At 23.0% G+C, this 23,785-nt stretch overlaps 1 protein-coding gene across 1 annotated transcript in view; it reads right to left on the bottom strand.

Moving 5' to 3' along the window:
* LOC128960100 (cell adhesion molecule DSCAM-like) overlaps positions 1-21,919 on the bottom strand; it is a 55,685-nt gene extending 33,766 nt beyond the window's left edge. Inside the window, exons 1-4 of the mRNA XM_054306175.1 lie at positions 21,838-21,919; positions 8,586-8,655; positions 8,107-8,201; positions 6,949-7,098 (exon numbers count right to left, since the gene is read on the bottom strand). Of these exons, the coding sequence (XP_054162150.1) occupies positions 6,949-7,098; positions 8,107-8,201; positions 8,586-8,655; positions 21,838-21,919 (397 nt within the window). The remainder of the gene's footprint in view (positions 1-6,948; positions 7,099-8,106; positions 8,202-8,585; positions 8,656-21,837) is intronic.
* Positions 21,920-23,785: the final 1,866 nt, after the last annotated feature.

Raw genomic sequence — 23,785 nt, 5'->3', positions numbered from 1 at the left:
AATAAGTTATATTCTTTGTCTTAGTTAATGATTATAAAAATTAGAAGTATGTCTCTGAAAGAAAGTGAGATTTTAATTTAGTCACTAATTTTATATAATAAATATCACGTGTTGTTTATATTTTGTGTCGCAAAACATGTTTACATTAATTTTAATTTTCAACACATGTATTCAAACTAGAATCAACTTCATTGAAAAAGACTAATTAGTTTTAACTTATTTTGCATAAGCTTTACGTAAACATAGTATCAAAGATATATATATATATAAATATTACGACGAAAAATGTAATTCATATTACTTCCTATCTATCAATATTACAATACATACAGAATATTCTTAACATTTAACAGTTAATAAGAGATTATGGCTTACGTTGATAAGCAATATAATACTAAAGTAATACTTATAATATTTAGTCATTTATTAATAAATTCATATTAAATATAGAAATATAATTTATATATCAACAAAAAACGTTGTCATATTTAATATTAACAATAATTCTACATTCAATTAATAACTTGCAATAATATCATTTAATAAAAGTTAATTGAAAATATTGGAGATTATATATAATTTTAAGAATTTAATGACATTAGTATTTATTAGTGAATATCAATCAGAGAGAGAGAGAGAGAGAGAGAGAGAGAGAGAGAGAGAGATTTCCACTCTTTTAGCAAACATTTTTGATTGAGGTTTGCTTTCAATGGTTCGACTTCTAAATCCATTTCATTGATTACTTATGATCTATAAATACTAAAACTAGTGTGACCAAGTGTATCGGATTAGCCAACATAATAACCAAATAATATACTGTTTAATACTATATACAAATATTTGAATTATAATTATTTCATTAATATAAATATAATTGTAATAAAAATAAATATCAAAGGTTTTGTAAGAAAAGAAATTATTAAAATTGTAAGGGATTGAAATTATTTAGTATATATTGCGTAAATAACATTTAAAATAAATATTTAATAGTTTCATAATAATAAACTGTTAATTGTTTCTTATCTAAAATAAAGAAAAATATTTTTTTAAATAATGTTTTATAATTATTATATACAGTATTTATTATATGTTATACGTTATTATTTGAAAGAAAAAGTTAGAAAATTGATGTTAATATACGTAATTAATTAACAATTAGTTGGTCACTCTAAATGCTAGTACTATAACTAACACTAATACAGTACAGTATATAAGCTATATATGGAATAACTTTTAGTAATTTTTATTATTATTTAGTCTTCAGTCTAAAAGCTGAACATATAATATATCACTCGTTATACGATTCTGTCTCTCTATTCGTTAGTATTTCCTGTAAATCCAGTCATTAAATGTTAAGCACTGATAGTATAGTATAGTATAGTATAGTATATATCTATTAAAGAGTTTGCAAAAGTCTGTCTTTCCTTCTGAATATTCTCGGACTCAACATATTATTAATTATAATAAAAGTCCATAAAATATACCCAATATATGCCTAAAATTGTTTGATAACAGGCGGGCATCGACTGAATACCAGTAGAAAGTACAGTATTATYGGTCATCTATATTAATGTATCGGCAGTTTTCCTGTTATGCRCTCATATTGTATGACATCAGCACAATAACTATTGTATAATATAGTAATGATTTTATATGTTATCAACAAAATTCATAAAACAAGTCAAACACTTTTCATTATCTCAAACATTGGATATTATTATTAATAAATAGCTGTCGACTCTAAACAAAAATTTCGTTTAATATATTTAAAACATTTCTTTCTCTTCTCTCTATTCAATTGACTTTGTTTATAGCCGTCTATTTCAATGATAAATGTATTAAAAATTACAAAATGCATAAATTTAATCGATTTTYTTGTTTTTGTGACCATATTTTCCAGTTTTGTCATTATAACTAATATATTATCTTCAAATTCACACTATATTTTACAATATGATTACATAATTTTATCGTAAAATATGTAATAGTAGTTGTAAAATGCTTAGTAATGCATTGTTTTTCTATTGATTAACATATTAGTACAATAATTCTTTACTATTAATGTTCATCAATAGTTATTTTTATAAAAAAAACTTACTTAAAAATAAAAGAAAAAATAATAATTTAATAAATAAAAAATATGTATTTTCTAAATAATACTAGTTATCAATAATTTTTTGTAGCATATTTTTAATAAATTTTTATTACGAAAAATTATATAATCACTAATATACAAAGTTTTCTAAATTAAATTTTATAAGAAAAAAAGTTAATAAAATCATTGTATATAAAAAATATTAATAAATCAATAAATATAGCAAAACTATTTTTTTTTAAAATAARTAAAATAATATTAAAAAATTGTTTGGCAAACATATGGTAAAAAAAGATGTAAAAGATATCGACAAAAGTAAAGAATTTATTACAAGAATTTCAGACGTTTTTTGCAAATGAGAGCAAAAGAATCCAATGAATCGAATGTCAAGAAATTTATTGAAGAAATATAAATACAATTCTCTATACAATATCCAAATGAACTCACATTTTACAATACAATATATTTATATAAATATATATATAATTTTATTTCTCATTTTGTTTTCATCAGACAAATAGTATCCGAAAAAAATTGATTAAGTATTTGATATTCAATGCAATACTTGAAAGTCTATTGTATTTTCAATTAAAGTAAGACAAGAAATTGAGAAGTCATACTCAAATATAACTATACATTTTTGGCTTTCCTTATATAATAATGATGTGATGCCTCACATTAAATGTTAAGACTATGAACAGTAAATACAAAAATATATTTTCAATTATATCTTTCGTATAAAATAAGTGGTAAAAAAAGTTTTCAATAAGAGACCTAAATTGCCATTAAAGCTATTGACTTATACTTCATATTTTATAGTTGACTATTGAATAGTTTAAGTGGTTCACATTTTTAGTAATAGACTGTAATATTGTACTGTCCTTTTATAGATCCCTCAGCTCAATGAAAGCTAAAAATAGATTTCAAAAACTTTTGATAAAACAATTTTGTCAATCATAATAATATACTAATAATTTAATAGAAATGTATTCAAATTTTAAATATAATTAAAAATTATAATTAATTTAATTTATATATATATTTTTGTAATTTATAAATAATAAATATAAATATGTTTTATTTTTTGAACTATTTTAATACAAATTTGGCTATTATTTAAACAATAAATCACATATTAAAGCAATTTAGATAAAAGCATTATTTTGTTTCTTAAAGATATTGGTTTCAATTAAGAGAACAAGTGATTCAAGTTTGCAGAATAAAACAAATTAATAATTTTATTATAAGATTATTTTTATTAAATAAAAAAAAATATATATATAGATAATCATAATAGAAGTAACAAACTTGGAGGCCATCAAAATAATAAGTAAAATTATAAGCATAAAGATTGCGGAATAAAAAATAAGAAAAAATACAAAACAAAATAAATATAAGGGAAATAAAACAAAAACATTTTCTCAATACTTTTATGAATTATTGGCAAATCAGTGGAGTTTAATAGCAGAGAATTTATTGCAGAACTGATTCTATTATTATTATTATTATTATTATAGTATATATCAAACAAAAATATAATATCAAAAATTTCTGTAAAGATAAACACAAGTTTGGAATCGCGATGAAAGTTAACTGATCTCTCAGTTTTGCTCATTATTTTTTTCAACTTTTTTATTGTACTCTAAGTTTGCAGTCTCTCTCTCTCTCTCTCTCTCTCTCTCACACACACACTCTTTTTCACTCACTCACTCACTCTCATTCATTGATCACTCACTAAAATATATATTAAAATGGGTTATTTCAATGATATATAAAACAGAGAAAAGTAAGTAAAAAATAAACGAAAATGTTTTCTTCAATTCTCGACTTTTAATATAACATAAATAATATATAGAAAAATATTACAATTTTGAACAAAGAATTTCAATTTCAAATATTATTATTATTTTATTATTATTCAATTGTCACTCATTCTCTGTCTTTACATATCTTTATTAAATTATGAAAAAATATTTTGCATATAAGATATATTTTAAACTATATTTACAAACATATACACCAACATTACATAGAGTACAAAAAAACAAATTGAAAAATTAATTATTTTATTGTCTAAAATTGAATAAAGTTGTTTGTTTATAAAATTATATCAAAAATATAATATCTATTATAAACTTCTAACTAATTCAATATTTTTAATGTATTTAAATTCAACTATTAATATAATATCAAATAATAATTATCTATTTATAAATATAAAATTATGAATTACTAAAGTGTATAAAAATAAGATTTAATTATAAAATGTTTATAAATAACTATTTTTATTATATTTTAAAATAAATATCTTATAAAAAAATCAATCAAATGAAATAACTCAACTTTATTTGATATATCATTAATTCAAATATCAAATGATTGAATTACATATACGTTTATTACTTAATAGCTAATAAATAAGATATTTCAAGTATTATACAATATATTCAAATATAATCTTATTTATAATATTTTCTTATATTAATATAAATATACATATTTTATAATTAAATGTTAAATCATATCAAACCAATATATTGAACAGAAACAGAAATATATAATATTAACTACAGTACAGTATAACTGAATTAATAATATATTAACTAATTTTCATACAATATTTACAGTAGTAGTGAAATTGTATTGAAAGTGAAATTGTGTTAATGTTATAAAATAGAGAAAAAGTGATATAAATTATAGTATAGTGTATACTCTTTATACTTTTAAGTTGTAAAAGTGTGTTATATTTACTATATGTGCTATTAATGAACAATTTTTTTTATCAAATAAGTGTCATTCAAATGTTTTTGTGAAAAATTGTTATGAAGTGTTGTCTGCTTTTTTGTGTTGTTTTGTCACTACTTATTCAAGTTTGCACTAAAAGCCAACACAAAACACAATATCCCAAATCAAATGACAGTCCATTCCCTAACCATAAGACGACTAACACTTTCATCTCATTTCTTGTAAGTGAATGCCTGTTCTCTACACTCAAACATAAGTTATACTAAAAACACATACAAACAAACAAAAGGCCCCAAAGAGTAGTAAATCAGTGCCTTTTGATGGCTGTCTCTAACATATCTGACTAATACTAATAATGGGAGTTCTGATACTCTATTGGGTTACAAACGGCTATTGCATTAACAAAATTGAAACAAAAAAGTCGACCACAAGTGAAAAGCAGAGACAKAGAGAGAGAGAGAGAGAGAGAGAGAGAGAGAGAGAGAGAGAGAGAGAGAGAGAGAGAGAGAGAGAGAGAGAGAGAGAGAGAGAGAGAGAGAGAGAGAGAGATGTTTAGTATATTGAAAGTGTCTCTCTTATTGTCGTTTTGTTTAGTTTAATCACCACTTGAAATATTGTGCAAAACAGTAGGAATCGGTTTCAATAATTAAATTTGTTTGTGATTTACAGCACTTTTTTAGTATAAATGCATTGCATTTACAGAGTCGACGACTTATTCTTCTTTCTAATCACTTGTTTAGGGACTTTCACTTCAAACACTCAAACACCCAGAGATTGAGATATCGATTCCCAGTCTATTGGCTCTTATAATAAAAATACAATTGAGAAATAGCGGCAAACATAAGGATAAACTTAATGCTTAACACATACACACATTTGTTTGCAATTTTTTAAATAACAAAAAAAATGTTGTAATATTATTTTAACAATAATGTTACAATATAAAAACAATAATCATAATATGCAATACCATATATGGAGATAAACTTTATATATACTGTATAATAACTATTTTAATTTATTAAATTATTAAATTATTAAAATTATTATTTTAATCTATGCTTATTTGTTGAATAATTGATTAATATATTTTTTAAACACTTTTTAATCAGAATTTCAAACAATATATTGGATAAAATATCAATTTCTATCTTATGATGTTTCATAAAATAAATAAATAAAAATCAATAAATAATAACAACATTGAGTGATAGTGTGATAGAGAAAGCATTTATGGACTCGTAATGCAAATGAGAAGTCAATGTTATATAAGCTCTGAGTTGAGCCCTATTTTTAATGAGAAACAAATTTCAATCTAAAAGACTTAAATTTACCGCAACTATTGATTTATAAACAATAGCATCACAACACACACACACATAACACACATACTCTCTCTCTCTCTCTCTCTCTCTCTCTCTCTCTCTCTCTCTCTCTCTCTCTCTCTCTCTCTCTCTCTCTCTCTCTCTCTCTCTCTCTCTCTCTCTGACTAAAATGCTATTCTCTTTTTTTAGAATTTCCTTATTTTCAATACTATTTAAATACAATATTATAGAAGAATATGTAAATAAATGCAGTTTTTATTTAACATTAATTAACAATTGATTTATAAAAGAAGCGGAACATAGTTTCGGATTTTTCTATTAAACAACATATATATAAATTTACTTCACTTTTAAAGATAAAACCCTTTTTTCTTTTAAGTCTTTCATTATTTAATATTATTTTAGCGTAAAATCAATTCAATAATTTTATGAATGACTTGTTTTAATATGAAATCATTTGTTTTGTAAGGGAAAAGTCATCGCCAGAAAATTCAAGTTTATGTTAGTGTATAAACATTTTTTCATTGTTATAATACTGTATTTTGTAAGAAACAAATATAATAAATATATTTATATTATATTTTCAAAAAAGTCTTTCTTAAAAATATTATGCAATTACAATTTATATATATATATATATGCTTTATATGATAAATTTTTATCATTATATATCATATTAAGTAAGAATTAACATTAAAATCATACTGTATTTATTAATCATATGACTAGTGTTAAGCATTTACTAATTGATTATTAAGCACTGAATTGATTGCAATGACATACCGGCCCTCACTTGGATATAACGACTTCTTATAGTACCGACTGAATTGGTGGCAACGCATTGGTAGACATTTGAGTGAATGTCTTGTCGGTAATCTTCAGCTCTAAAGGGCGGGAATACCAGAGAATTATCGTGTCTTATGTGACGAATACCTATGATATGTAAGGAAAGGCATGAGAGAGATGTATCGCATTATAACAGATAACGAGCTTTAATGATATAAAAACAAATGTCAGCACAAATTACAGGCTATTTATTACAATATAAATGTGTTTATTTCAGTTAACAATACTTTTTGTGTCTTTATTAGTACAGGTGTTGTAATATTTTAGTCAATTTTTATACATTAATTTGTTATAAAATATTTTACTGACTTTACAATAAAAATGCTAATATAAACAAAAATATTTTAAATAATGTAATAATTAGCTAATAAAATAAAAATTCTCAAAATATACTCTTTAACTATTGATGTTATAAAATATACAGTAATTTCATCAATAAAATCAAATTGTTGGTTATTTTAAAACTCTAGAAAATATAGTTTATTATACACTTTACGGTTAAAGATATTACAATGAAATAGTTTTAGATTTTATTATAGTTATAAAAAAGTAATAAAATTTGTCATAGAATTTATTTATATTCTTTGAAATCATTATTAATTGTTATGAAAACTTTAAAACTTAATATCTATAAGTTATTATAATAGCTAACAAAAAAAATTTGTTCAAAAAAAATAAATAACAATCATTGCATTATATCTAGAAAACGCTTACTCTATTTCCCTTTATATTTGTTTAATTAATTAATAAATATATTTATATTTCTTATTTTCTAAAAAATAATATAAAAATCTGATTAATTTATATTAAATATATTTTTTAAATTATTTCTATATAATAATAATTTTATTTGTTATCATTTTAATAATTTATTTAATAAGATAATCATTTTTCTATTCCATTAAATTTTATAATAGACATCTAAATTTAGATCATTAGTATTTGTTAATTTTTTGAGACATTCAATACAGATATTACATTATCATAACTAAAGTACACTATAAGCATAATAATGTATTGTATTAAAACTATAATGAAATTACACATTAAGGCTATAGCAATAATATATGAAATAAATTTCAATCAATACATTACCGGGTATTTCATTGACGACAATCCCGTCTTTAGTCTCCCATTTAATGGTTGGCATCGGATTTCCATTAGCCGTACAGTAGAGAACAGCTCCGGTACTAATCAGATCATATAATAGGCAACAAATTTTATTTAATTATAATTCGCAATTTATAACTAATAGTAATGTAATGTCTATTACTTTATCAATACAATAAATTATTGTATAATAATGATAGTAATAACATAAATATATAAAAAAATGTAATATGTTTTCATTTGTTTTTCTCTTTTATAATTAATTGCTATTCCAATAATATACTGAATATTTGTATGTAATGCTAACTCATGTACTCATATCATAGTCATAATGTCTCTATACGTTAGTTATAATTGTATGCAAAAGTAATAACAGATGAGGAGGTGGGACAGTGTCATCATATATATAGATATATATAATATACATAAATATGACTATATTAATGGAATGGGAGATGACATACCTGTTCGAGAAGTCAATTGTATGGTTGGGTTCACGAGTAAAATAAGGTCCATGTCTTTCAATGGCTATCACTATATAAAAAATATAATAAATTACATGTTATTATTTAATATATAAAATAATTATTAGTTTTATGTCTGATATAGCGCATTGTAAATGCAAAAATGTAAAAATACAGTATAAATATGTAGAGTAAAAATATGATAACTATTTTATTTTGCTTATATATATATATATATATTAACTCATATTTATAAATAATAATCGCTGGGAGGCAATGACTTTATAGCCGTGCAAAAAGCGCAATGTGTTTAATACAAGTTAATTCATTGTGTTTTTATTTTTAGTGAGATCTCATTGTAAGCTAAACTATTAAATAAATCACATGTTGTGTTGTGTTTCGCTTTTATTTTTATATAGTGTTTCATTTTAGTCTATCACTCACTTCTCATATTATAGCAAATTAATGCCGAGATTAATGTTTTTCATAGCATTGTAGTAATACTGTGTGTAAAAAATTGTGACAAAACATTAATTTGTTTGGTATTCCCGCAGAGATTATGAGGCTTTTACTTAACGTATAGTATAATCAATGAAAAGTGATGAGAGAAATATATATATATATATATATATATATATATAGTATTTATAACTTATAAGTTGGATATACAGTGAAAAGGGATTGAGCACTGGTAGACAAAAACATTGGTAAAGATAGATAAAGAGATAGATAGAGGGAGGAAGGGAGTGAGAGTGAGTGAGTGAGTGAGTGAGTGAGTGAGTGAGTGAGTGAGTGAGTGAGTGAGTGAGTGAGTGAGTGAGTGAGAGAGAGAGAGAGAGAGAGAGAGAGAGAGAGAGAGAGAGAGAGAGAGAGAGARAGAAAGAGAGAGAAAGAGAGAGAAAGAGAGAGAAGGAGAGAGAAGGAGAGAGAGAGAGGTGGTTTAGTGTCTCAACGATGCCATATAATGTATACTATATTATATTACATATATTACAGAAAACAATTTCTTGATATTTTTGTTTTGCAAATATATTTTTTGTTAATACTTCACAATTCACTACTGATTTCAATGACAGTGAATGAGCTGTCCGTCCCCTTAAACCAATCGATCACTCAGTGATTCGCCAATTGTTGGCAATAGAGTATAACAAACACAAACACACATATAGTAAATACAGATCTAAATGTTATAATAACATATAACTTATACTCTTAGTTATAAAAATATTTCATTTTTAGTAGACTTACAATTTAGTTATGTATACGGTTTGCACTGAATCTAACTTCAATTGATTTACTTTTAAAATCTAATTTAATTTTAATGTCTTTTTATTAAATAATAGACTAATATTTTTATAAATTGATTTCGAGAATATGTAGATCTTATTTTAATAATTTTTTTATTATATTGTGTTTTATGAAAATAATGTAATAAATTAAACAATAGCCTTACGATTAATATTAACAATGAAATTTAATTAATAATAAAGTAAACCTAAAATTGTTTTTTTATAAATATTAATTTTAAATATAAAATATTTTTTTAAACGTCGTTTAACTTAAAATTCGTGATATAATTTATAATATATTAAATGGTGAATATGAATGGTTAGATTTACTATCCACTGTATATACTAGAATTCATTGATGACATTATAGCTAAAAAACATTTTTACCATTACATTACATTTTGCTTACCGATCAATAGAAAGCCATTTATTTATTTTTTGTTGAAAGTAAAGAATTTACTGTTTATTTATATTACTATTATTTATAAATAAAAATTCTGTTATGAAATAAAAATAAATAATTTTAATAATATTTCTTATAACATTAAAATCATAATTCTCATTATTGGTATTTTAAATGAAAATTCAATATTTATGTTATATATTTTATATTATTATTTTTATATAAAATATCAATAAATTATTACAGACTAATTTGTTATTTACAGTTTTTGTAGTAAGTTATAGTTTTAATATTTAGTATTTTTTATACAATAAATGAATTTATGATAAAATTAAAAAACACTTATAATTATATATATATATATAACTTACAAAAAAAACTAATAAATTGTTCACAAATATACGTAAAATCTATAAAAATTAATTTCTTTTATTTTAACTGAAATGACAAATATATCTTTATTAAAATTAATTATTTTCACTTATACTTAACTAATTTATATTATAATTAAATTTTCTATTTAACAATTATAATAAAAATTAACATCCTGATTTTATTAATTATAGTTGTAATCATGTTAAATTGTTGTAAATTTAATGCTCATTTATATTTTAATATATAATATTAAAATCCCGTAATTTATTTAATAATTTATTTATACTGTGACTAAAATTAAAATAAAATGTATTATATATATATATATATATATATAAAATGAAAATAACAATTATCATCAACATAATCACAAATACTTTCATACTATATATTCATTATAATTATAGTTGTAATAATAATTATTGTTACATAAATATCAACTGAATTATAATTTGCAAAAATAAAAACAAAAAAATGGCTGCAAAAGCACTTAAATAAATGGAAATATATTATATGTATATATATATATATATATATATATATACAGATAGTTATATAATATATAAAATATTCAGTGTATATCACATGAGAAATAATAAAAAGTTATATCAAGTTATGGATGCACTCGAGTTAAAGAGTTTGGGCACACAATTGTGTCATACATATAACGATACAGTGTTTTCAATTCATGTTATAATATGTGAAGTGTTTGACATAAGAGATGAGATGAATATTAGGAAAGAGAAAAAACTTGAAAATATGTGTATAAACAGAGAAAAAAGGCAAACAATATTCCTATTGTTTAATACATATATTTTTTATAAGTCTTCAAAATTGTGTGTATAAATAGGCATAACGTATGAAAATTCGTTTTACTATTGAATATGAAATTTCAAATGTAGATAATATAGTTGACAGGAATAGTCAACTAATCAAATTTGTTATATAAATATATACACACAGTATATACGGTATATTTGTGTAAATATATAAACGAGACTTATGAATAAAAACATAACAAAAATGGACACAAATTTTTCATATTAACATATTATAATATTTTCAGTGGGATATAAAAGATATACTGTATTATAACCCTAAATAAATATATAAATTTATATTAATAATGTTTTGTATAATGTAATGGCAAGAGTAGACCTTTCCCTGATTATCAACAATAAAATTGGTGTTTCATATGGTGTGTGTGTGTGTGTGTGTGTGTGTGTGTGTGTGTGTGTGTGTGTGTGTGTGTGTGTGTGTGTGTGTGTGTGTGTGTGTGTGTGTGTGTGTGTGTGTGTGTGTGTGTGTGACTCTATGTGAATGTAGACAATATTTAATAAATGAGACCTTAAATTAAGAGGCATTTATTTCAATGAACGGCAGAGACGGGAGTCAACATATATATATATATATAGAATATATATATTGTATATAAATTTTTATATATAAAGAAAAATGAGATAAACGAGTCAAAACACATATAACAAAAAGTTAATAAAAACTTAGTTGAAGTTAAATACAGAAAACGAGAAAAAAAGTGAAGCAAATATTTGATTTGTAAGAGTCTATCGTTTTATTATATATATATTGAATAGTCTTTTCAATAGTCAAGTGTCTCACTATTTATAAGTTATATTTTCTGTAAGAGTTTTGTGTGTTTGACTTTCAATTTAGATGGACAGTCAAAAAACATCGTTTAGTTTATGGGAAATAACATACATAAGTATCAACACATACAAACTTATGATATATACTAATATATTTAATATATAAAATATATCTCATTTATGTCAATGACTCAATCATTGTCTCTTTTTTGAGGCAAACAATAAATATAATTTTTGGTCAGTTAAAGAAAAAAACAACAAATATATTCAATTAATAATATAAGAGACAGATATAGTTTGAGTCACAAAACTTCTTAAAATATTATTAATTGTTTGTCAGTGTCGGTGAACACGACGTGAACTACAAATTAATGTCATTAGTCGACAAACATTACAATAAATAACATAAAAACTTTGTATTTTAATTAAAATCTTTATTGTTTTTATAATATATATTTGTTGCTCACTATTATCATGAATGTACACATTGTGTGAATAATTTAATTTATTCATTCATTACTCTGATAATAATAATAATAATAATAACAGTAATGTTTGTCATTTCAACATTCATAATATTATGTATATATAAAAACAAGAAACCAATTTTAGGGGCTTTTGGTTATATTATGCGATGATTATGCTGTACTACAGTATGTCTCACTTTATTCATATTGCAAAACAATAGTAACACAATGGATGGCAACATTTTTTTTGTTTTTTCTTATTTCTGTTTATACTGTATTTCCCTTATGTAAAGACACGTTTGTTAGACAAAATGAAAGGCAATGAGATATATATAAATATATATACAAATAGAGAATATAAGAGAAAACTCAGAGATAAACAAACACCAAAATATTGTGTGTTTGTGTAACTTATTCTCTCTTTTTCTTTGTTTAAACAGAATAATTACTCGTAAAACTAAAGAAATCAAATGTATAATATATATAACAATATATCAATTTAATACATATTATAAAGAAAACTTTTTAAGACATTAATATACGGTATATTATATTAAAGTGTATATAACAGTAATATACTTATTAATAGAAAAGTGAATAAAGAAAAATCAATAAATAAAAAAGTAGTTGACATGAATTTGCCATTAACTATAAGTTTTAGCTATGACTCCATCATCACTACTAACAACAACAACACCACCAAACTATATGATACCACCCGTGCTATCCCTTCTAAACTACTGTACTGTATATTCAACTTCAAGACTAAAAGCATTTCACTCATAGTGTGAATGGTGTGAGAAAATGAAGACAACATTTTTATGATTTAGATTTTACTCAACAAACCTATCTTTTTATAACTATGTATTAACACATATATTATTTTATACATCATATACATCATAGAAGGCTATGGTGTATATACTTAGATAAATAAACACAATATATATTGTTTATAATAATGTATAACAAGAAAAGTTAACAGAAAATTGCAAAAACTTTTGTATTAAGAGTTGTTACTTAAAAAAGATGTATTAGTTTTGTTGTATTGAATGAATAAATGAAATAAAGACGTCTTCAAAAACGTTATATAAAATTGTGCGACAATTTCCGGCAACACATAAATATTATTATGCAATCGGTTTTATTATATAGATTTGATAAAACATTTCATTTTCCGCATAAAATAAATTATGTTTGTGTAATACAACTCCAAAATGTATTATACATCCCATAATATATGTTATATTTGTTTGAATATTGAAAGACATCACGCAATTCACAAGCAGTCAAATAAAATGCATTTGGCTTTTGTTTATAGTATGAAATATTAATAATAAACTCATAATAATTATACAGAATATTCTGTTCAATGTTTGGACATAACTTTTTGATTGTTTATTACACGATTATTGAGGACATTGACTGACTGTTATGCCTATTGGGCGACAAAATCTCATTTACCAGAAAATTACTATAAATTTTTAACATTCAATATATAGTTATTTGTTTCTCTTTTGAACGCAATAATTGAAAAACAATCATTTTCAATATATAATAAAAATAATATTTCATTAATTTTATATTGCTATACTATAAATGTGTACTAAATGTCATACTTATTATTAATTAACAATTATAATATTTTAATATATTTTATTTTAATATTTTTATTTTGTCTGAATAAAGCAAACATTAACAAAAAACATATAAAATAATTATATTTTAATCCCAACAGCAAAATGTATTTAAAAATATTAAAATAAAATTAATATAATGTTTTTATTTCAAACAAACATTTAAATAAATTATATGATTGAAAGCTAACATTCGCTTCGTTGACGAGTAAAAAGCAAAATCTTAAACATTGCTTGAGTTATGAGAGAGAGAGAGAGAGAGAGAGAGAGAGAGAGAGAGAGAGAAAGAAAGAAAGAAATGCTCACAAAAATCCCTTTAAAAATGTTTTTGCGATTTCAGTTATAGTAAAATATTATATAATATAATACTTATATGTTGTATACATACACACATACATACATACTGTATATACAATATTATAAATGATATCAAAGAAATTTTTTGAAATGTTTAACAATACAATCGCCAAAAACCTATTCTTTTGGAAAAATACTTTGAATTAAAGTTACACATCATCTCTCTCTCTCTCTCTCTCTCTCTCTCTCTCTCTCTCTCATAGTTTGACAATACGTTTGCCTTTTAATAAATCAATACATTATTGTGTATAACCATTCAAAGACACAAATTCTGTAATATCTGAGCCAAACTATTATTATTAGTATTAATGCCAACAAAATCTATAATAATTTTATATAATTCTCTCGTTAACTTACAATAATAATACACTATTTATTGCAAATCTGATAATATATGTATTGTTATTTTTAAAATCATTAAAATAAATTATCTCAAAATCTGATATTATTTTCTAAGCTTAAATTTTCAATAATAATTCATTAATAAATATGAAAGATTTATTTTATTTAATTAAAATACAATTAAATTTTAAAATAAGTTATATAAAATCAAATTATGCAAAAATAATACTAAAGTAATATCTGTATAATAGTTTAATAAATAATAAATTAAGTTATAATAAAACAAAATATAGTGAAGAACAAAAAATTTAATTTAAATTTAATTAAATTTTATTTTAACATTATTATCATATTTTTAATTTGGATGATATTCGACACTAAATTCAAAATATTTGAGCGCCTATTGTTAAACAATGATATCTAATTATTTTAATTACATTAAAAGCGTTGAATCAAGGATTAAAACAATATGTACTGTAAGTGTAATGCAATCAACATTTAGTTGCAATATGTCGTTGAATAGCATTATATATAGATATATCGGATATTTATACTGAATATTCTTACAAAATCAATACACAAATGCTTAGCCAAAGTGCTTAACAATTAAATAATGGATACAAAAAGTATTTTGTCGTTTGTTTTTCTCGGGTCTTCTCATTAATTGAATCCCAATTGAGAATTAGAGAGCAATTAAAAATTGATAAATGATTCCCATATACTCTCAACACAATTGCATTTTCTCTACACTTAGACGTCTATTAAAATAGATTAAACTTTTAAATTTAATTTTGTTATATAAACAATAAAACAACAATAATAACAACAAAAATCATGTAAAAGAGTTGTAAATCAAAAGTTGCCTATAATTCTTATGCCAACCATTTTATTATAATAATTAGTAAATTACTTTTTCCAATACATATAATTATTAGTATTCCCAATAGTGTCTGGATCTTCAAAATAAATTGTTGACAATTATTTTAATTAATAACAATTATTATTGCAAACAATAACAAAAGTATTTAAAAATTGATATCATATATTTATTTTGTATACGTTAAATAATATACAGTATATATACTGTATATATACTGTATATAAGAAATTTCTGTGTTTGTCTGCATAAGCTTTTTGTAATATAATTTGTATAACATTTATAATAAAAAAGGAAATATACAAACAAACAAAAAAATCTGTAAAATGAATAAAATTTACTGCAAAACATTATTAAATATTAGATTAAAAACATCACTAAAACAATTTTGTTTATTAAGTTATTATTTTATAACAAATCAATTATACTGATTTATTGTGCTTAATTTTAAACAACAAAAAACTATTATTCAATTTTATATATTAAATTATTCATTGATTTTTTTCTTTGGAGTAATTGATATTTTATTCATTTAATACTACATAAGATTATTATCGGTTTAATAGCATTTTGTTTTCAKTCAGTCGATACATATATTTATGTGAACTGAAAAAGACATTGACTTTTTTTATATGGCTTTACTATTCATACAATTGTTTTATTGAAAAATGAGATCAATTTTGTTAGCATTCAATCCAATATATTTATCTGTCTTTTTTCTCTTTAGACATTTATTTAAACTGAAAAATAGATAGAAAGATAGTTAGATAAATATTGATATATATAACTATACAGTTTAGAAAGAGAAAGAGAGAGAGAGAGAGAGAGAGAGAGAGAAAGCATTATAAGGTCTTATAAAATTTAAGCCACATTTCAATGCATTTTCCGCTATTTTTATCGTCAAAATAATAAGTTACAAAAATTGTCTTTTAATATATTAAAATAAATGTTAAATTTGCAATATAATATTATAATGCAAACATGTCTCCAAATGACTGATTACATATAACGTCAAAGTATTAAAATTGTAAGACTATTAATAAATTAATTATGCAATCAAAAACTAAAACATTGACTAAAAACCTTACAATTAATCAAAATATTATGTTTTTATATAAGTATTCTTACAAACAGTAATATTTAGTTACAAATGAGTCAATTTAAATGATTTTTTATATATAATTTTCATTTATTCTGTATTATATAATAATTGCTATATTCCATCACATAATACATGCATTTTTTTTATTTAATTATATTTTTCACACAATTAAACGAAATATTTATATAAGATACTAAATTTTAATGAATGTATGCTTGAATAAAGCTATTGTATAATATATTTATATAAATCCTTAAAAATAAGTTTAACTTAAGTTTTTATACTCACAAACAGACTATACTATATATAATAACAATAAATATTGAATAATAATATCGTTTTCATCACTCACTATAATTGAGTGAATATACAAATACATAGTAAAACTATTTCAAAAAAGTGTAGAAAATATGTATGAATATCTTTATTTATAATAATCAGTTAAGTCTCTCTCTCTCTCTCTCTCTCTCTCTCTCTCTCTCTCTCTCTCTCTCTCTCTCTTTCTTTCTTTCTCTTTCTTATCCATTCACCCACTCTATAGTTATGAGAAAATAGTAATCATTTATCAAAAGAAATTTAATTTTTATGCTTTATATTTATGTGCTGTCATTTGTTTTTATATAGTATACAGTATTTATTAAAACTTTTTCATATCATATATTATGTATTACTGCAAATATAATAAAATAATACTGTTATRGAAATATAAAATTTTTTATTAGTGTCACTAACATTAAATCAATTTCTTTATTTTTTTTGGCACTAATATTATTGGATTATAATCTCCAATAATGGTGATACTAAAACCTTATTGTTTTTATATATGTAAATATACTATCAATGTATTGTCCAAAAAATATAACAATTTATTATATTATTTGACTAATTTTTGTCAATACTATTAAATAGAATGTTTCTATGGTTTTCCTATCATTATATTTTCATTTATATTTGTTTCTCTATGTAATCAAATGGTAAACACAATAAATTGAGAGTTTGGCGAACATTACCTGAATTTATGAGTTGTTTCTGAGTATATGTGCTCTCTATATGTATAAGCCTTTGGTTTAGTCACTAAAACCATTGATAACTAATGTGTGACTCATTTTTATCGACTATATCTCACTCCCAACCATCCGTTGCTTCAATTGAATTCAAATATAACAATACAATGACTTAATATATATATATTATGTGTGTGTGTGTGTGTGTGTGTGTGTGTGTGTGTGAGAGAGAGAGAGAGAGAGAGAGAGAGAGAGAGAGAGAGAGAGAGAGAATGAATACAATGCATGCGAGCGCAGGCATAGCATTAGCATCACTCCCCACACACATACACACAGTGCTAAACATCATTTTCCACCAGTTTTAATACAAAATTAAAGTTTCTCTATAATAGACAATATAAAAAACAATCTCTCGTGTGTTATATATAGTGATTGTGTTGTTTGGTTTGTGTATCGATTTTTGTGACCATAAATTTATAATCAACTCATGCTTACTAATATCGATACAATATTGTGTAAAATAACATTTTATAAATATATGCATTCAAACTACTCGAGACATGATTGACATATAGTAAGAGTAAACACTTTTAAAATTATTTTTTGGTACCAAACAACACTTATTATTGTAGCTATAGCTGTGTGTGTGTGTGTGTGTGTGTGTGTGTGTGTGTGTGTGTGTGTGTGTGTGTGTGTKTGTGAAAGTGAGGCAATAAATTGTTGTTTGAATATAACTATTATATTAATACATAATTTATATTCAATAAGTATCGACCCATAAGGCATTCGCCATAGAGTTAAAATATTTGTATAAAAAACCAAAACATTAAATGATTAACGAAAATAATATTTGTTTCAAACAAAAATCCATTATTTTTAAAACCAAATGTCAATTCGTGTTTGAAACTGTTTTTTATGACACCTACGTCTACATCAAAATATTAAATGCAAAACTCTATTCAAATTAAAAAATACTCAAACATAGTGTGTAAAATCAAAAAGGTATAACTATTTTATGTCAAGAGGTAAACCAACAAAATATATATAAAAAATTGCATAAAATTGATGCAAAAACATTAGCAATATGTTTGTCATACGCTTGTCTCGCATCGGATAATATAATTGAAAACTTTGTTGCTCTCAACCAACCAACTAAAGTATAGTACCTTAAAATAAAAGTTTAATTTCAAGTACACTATACGTGTGTGTATTTTTGTAAAACTCTTTATATATATATTTTTATGTATTTCACGATAAGCATTAAAATGATTGAACACAAAATATTTTTGCGATAATATGATTTTTTCTGGTATATATATGTGTAGTAAATATGTTTTTGATTGATTACAAATTGAATCTAATGCTCTCAATAACCCAAAACACAACATCATATACATGTATTTACACACTGTTTGTCAGTTATTTTTTAATGTTCAAAATTATTATTATTATTTATTTTTAATGTACCATTGTTTTTAATCTATACTATAAACTTCAAACTCAGAAATTGCTTAATATATCATCGAAACTCCGGTTTTATTATAATATTTATGGCTAACAAACATGAGATTGAATTGCAAATTAGAGACAAACATTAAAAACTAAGACTTAATTCGTGATTTCTGAGTTTGACTTTTAATAAACTATTTATAAACTATACTAATAATTATAAATAATAGTAGTATAGTATAGATTGGTGGTAAGGGATTCAATATTATTATACATAGAGAAATGGCGTGAATTTTATAACAAATAACACCCTTTTCTAAATGATATAATTATGTTTATGTCTAGTTTTACTAGTTTTGAATCTTACAATATTATATAATATTATATATATATTGTACAATACATATATACTAAATGTAGTAAACAGTATCCTACACATCATATTGTCTATACGTTATAATAGAAATTTATGTTAAGTATTGAATTAATGAATGAAGATTTTTATGGGCAAACCCGACAAACAACACATTGCTATTTACAAATAATATAATTTATAACAATAAAAATAAATTAATGAGTTTGCAATGTAAAACATAAACAACTAATTTCCTGAAAACAACTTGTTATATAATAGAGTCTATCGATTGATTTACAGTATACAAAAACTACCGCTTTATTACTAATCTCAATAACATTATAATTAGCTCATCAACACATATTCACATATATTAGCTCAACAAACATCTATTGAATCAAATGCCACAAAAATTAATTGTATGAACCATTGTCTGTAAAAACATTGATAACAATATACAACTTTAGGAATTAAATGACATAAAAACATTATAATTGTTGAGACAATGTCTCGATAGTTACGATAATAACATACTGTAAAATATATTGACAGTTTGATATCCATTATTAAATGGTTTATATAAATGATTGTTCACTTGAATAGCGATGAAGAGATGAGAAACGATTTTATCTTATTTTAGGAAAACATCATTTTTCAGGGATTCAGACATTGGTCTTGAAAATACAGTACATATAAATATAATTTAAATGTTACATAAAAGAGAGCAAATATATTGATTGCTATAAATATAAAATTTCGTTTATCGGAATGTTTAACACACGGAATATTCTTTACTTCAATATTTTTCCACTTTTTTTTTATTAAAAACATTGTTTTCCCCTTATAGTGTACAACAACAACAAAAAGTTTTGAATTGAATCATATTTTTTATGTATTGAAAGGAAAATATTTTATATTCATAAAATGGATATCCATTATTATTATTATTATTATTATTATTATATATATATATATATATATATATATATATACAGTATATATATGTTTTATCAAATATAGTTTTTTTTTCATTTTACTTTCTGTGGTCTTTCAAAAAAAGCAAATGATAAGAGTGTGAATATAAACGTTTGTAACAACTGAACCTAAATACCGGTGAAGTTAAGGTTGTGTTTTGCGATAAAATGTTAAGATTATAACACAAAGTAATGTAATTTAATGTTATGTTATGCAATGTGTCTCAATTGTATTTGTGTCGGTAGTGAGTCTTTGAAGAAAATTATTTTTAAAAATACCGTTTATCCAAAAAATAAATAATTATAGACATAAGTCTCAATAAAATACTGACAAATGTCATGAATATCATTAATTTAATAGTTTTTTTTGCGATGATTTTTCTTGATTATGCTTTGAAATGTCATAAAACACATCGTTTTTTTCATCACAAAATGTAAATGAATTAAATGAAATGTCTATTTATTTATTTTGATTTTTTTAAACTAGTTTTAAGTCCAATTGTTTGTATATATAATATTAGGCATAGTTTAACTGCGTTTTATTATTATTGTTATTATTATTTTTCCTATTAGTCTAGTGTTTAATTTTATTTTGCGATAAATGCATGAAATAATACTTAATAAATAGCTATTTCGCTCTTAATGTGAACTTTGTATTACTTTTTTTAAACCAATATTATATTTAATATCTTTATCAGAGACTTTTAAAAGTCATTGTCATCGCAACCGATGGCACACAACATAACATCATATGTTAAGTTATTTTTAAAAATATTAATTTTCACGTAAAAAATTATTATGTTATACAATATAATTAGATTATATAAAAATAAAGTAAAAAATTTGCATTTACTCATAAAATATATATATGATATTTTTAGATGTAAATAAACAACTTTCTATAAAAATATTAATATTATGTTTATATAGTATATAGTACTCTCTAAAACTTATTTAAATAAAATTTTTGTTATCGCATCTAATGCTAACAATTTACATGAAATTTGTAAATACCTTGAATAGTGTGCGTCCAAAGTGATGACCAAACTATTGATATGATTGTGAATATCAAACATAAATCCTTATGACATGACATCATATACACAGTCAATACAATACAATATTAGAGATGATGTGAAATTTGGTATGAATTGTATGAAACAAATTAGACATTTTTTAATTAAATTAAAAGTTACATGGTCATTTAATGATAACAAGTTAGCATCAATTTATTTAACATATATAACATCATGGTCATTTTTGTATTAATTTTAATTTGATTGTTCTAAATGTTCAATCAATTCATGTATCAAATTATATTATGGTTAACATTCAATATAATCACTGATGAGTTTCACATTATATTTCTAATTCATTGCCGATATTATTAAGAGTCGGAAAGTTTTGGACAAAATTGTCGCCAAATTGTTAGTCTATTTCTCTCTTTCTCTAATAACAAGTCATAAAACACTGTTATATATTGTAGTGAATGTTGCAGTCAGTGATAAACACGATTGAGAGGAGAAAAGCACTGCAAACTGTATTCAAAGTTAGACTCATATTGTATTACAAACTGTTGTATGCATTTGAATGCATTGAGAAAACTATAAGACCCGGGTATCTGACAGCTGGCGTTTGCAGTGAACCACACAATACAATGCTATGACTGTGGAGAGTGTGTGTGAGTCACACACAGTTAGGCCACACCATAGCCAACGGTGCTAACAGTTAGCTGATTGTGCGCACACTGACTGACTATCACATCTTAAATTTATATACACTACTTAATAATAGGGTATCATTAATAATTTAGTATCATAATATTTGTCCAGGCTTATAATTTACAATTAATAATATAAACTTAAATTATATTATATTTCAAATTGAAAATTAATACTTTATGTTATAAATTATAAAAAATAATTGAATTTCAGTATTTGAGTTTAGATTATAATCTAAATGTATTGAATAATTTGTTTTGACTAAAAAGTTTTTTATGCTTTTGTTATCTCATGCGAACATTTGGACCAATTTTGGAGGACTTTAAGAGAGAAAGAAAGGCAGCCATAGTTTGTACATAAGTATGACCCAAACCCAACATCCCTGTCCTACTTGTCTGTCCCCGCATTACAATAAGCAACACATTTGAAAGACATCCATTGAAATGAAGTGAATTTAGTCTTAACTCAAAAAAATTTCACTCTTTTGGGATTTTGTTTAATAAAAATATGTTAATATCATTTTGACTGACTTTATACTCGCATATCATATCTTTTTGCTCTCTCTCTCTCTCTCTCTCTCTCTCTCTCTCTCTCTCTCTCTCTCTCTCTCTCTCTCTCTCTCTCTTCACTGTATATCACAGTTTGCATATCATATGTCATTGACTTGACTAATGAAATACAAAGCCTAGACTGTTATTTTCACTGACATTATTGACAATTATAATAAATACAAAAAATACAAAAAATATGTGACACATTTAAAAATTCATTTCTACATATTATACTGTTTAATATCATTAGTAAATATTTATATTTAAAATATTTGTGATAATAATATCATCTAAAAAATATTTGTAAATAAAATTAACAAATACTAAATTTAAATCATAGTTTTATAGTTTTAATTTTTTGTTTTAAAAACTGTTCAAAATCATTTTAAAACAAATACAATAATAAATTTGTGCATTTATTTAAAACGATACAAATAACTATAAACAGTAACACCCAATAAACAAGTTGTTTGTATTTAGCTATTTAGTGCCCAAATATGGTATACATGGCTATTATTGCCGTTGAATATTGTTATATATTTATATGGTATATAAATAGCAATTTATGACCATTTCTTTTAGTGTTTTAAATTAGTTTTTATTTTGTCTGAAAATTATTTTCAATTCGCTTTCCTGTTTATATTATAACTTTGGTTAGCAAATGAATGAATAAATAAATATATAAATAAA

This window comes from Oppia nitens, unplaced genomic scaffold, assembly GCF_028296485.1.
Source record: "Oppia nitens isolate AA-2021 unplaced genomic scaffold, nextdenovo-longstitch-racon4-pilon3 scaffold13_pilon_pilon_pilon, whole genome shotgun sequence".
NCBI classification, from domain to species: Eukaryota; Metazoa; Arthropoda; class Arachnida; order Sarcoptiformes; family Oppiidae; genus Oppia; species Oppia nitens.
Note: the sequence above shows the minus strand (reverse complement) of the source record. Positions and strands in the feature narration are given on the sequence as shown.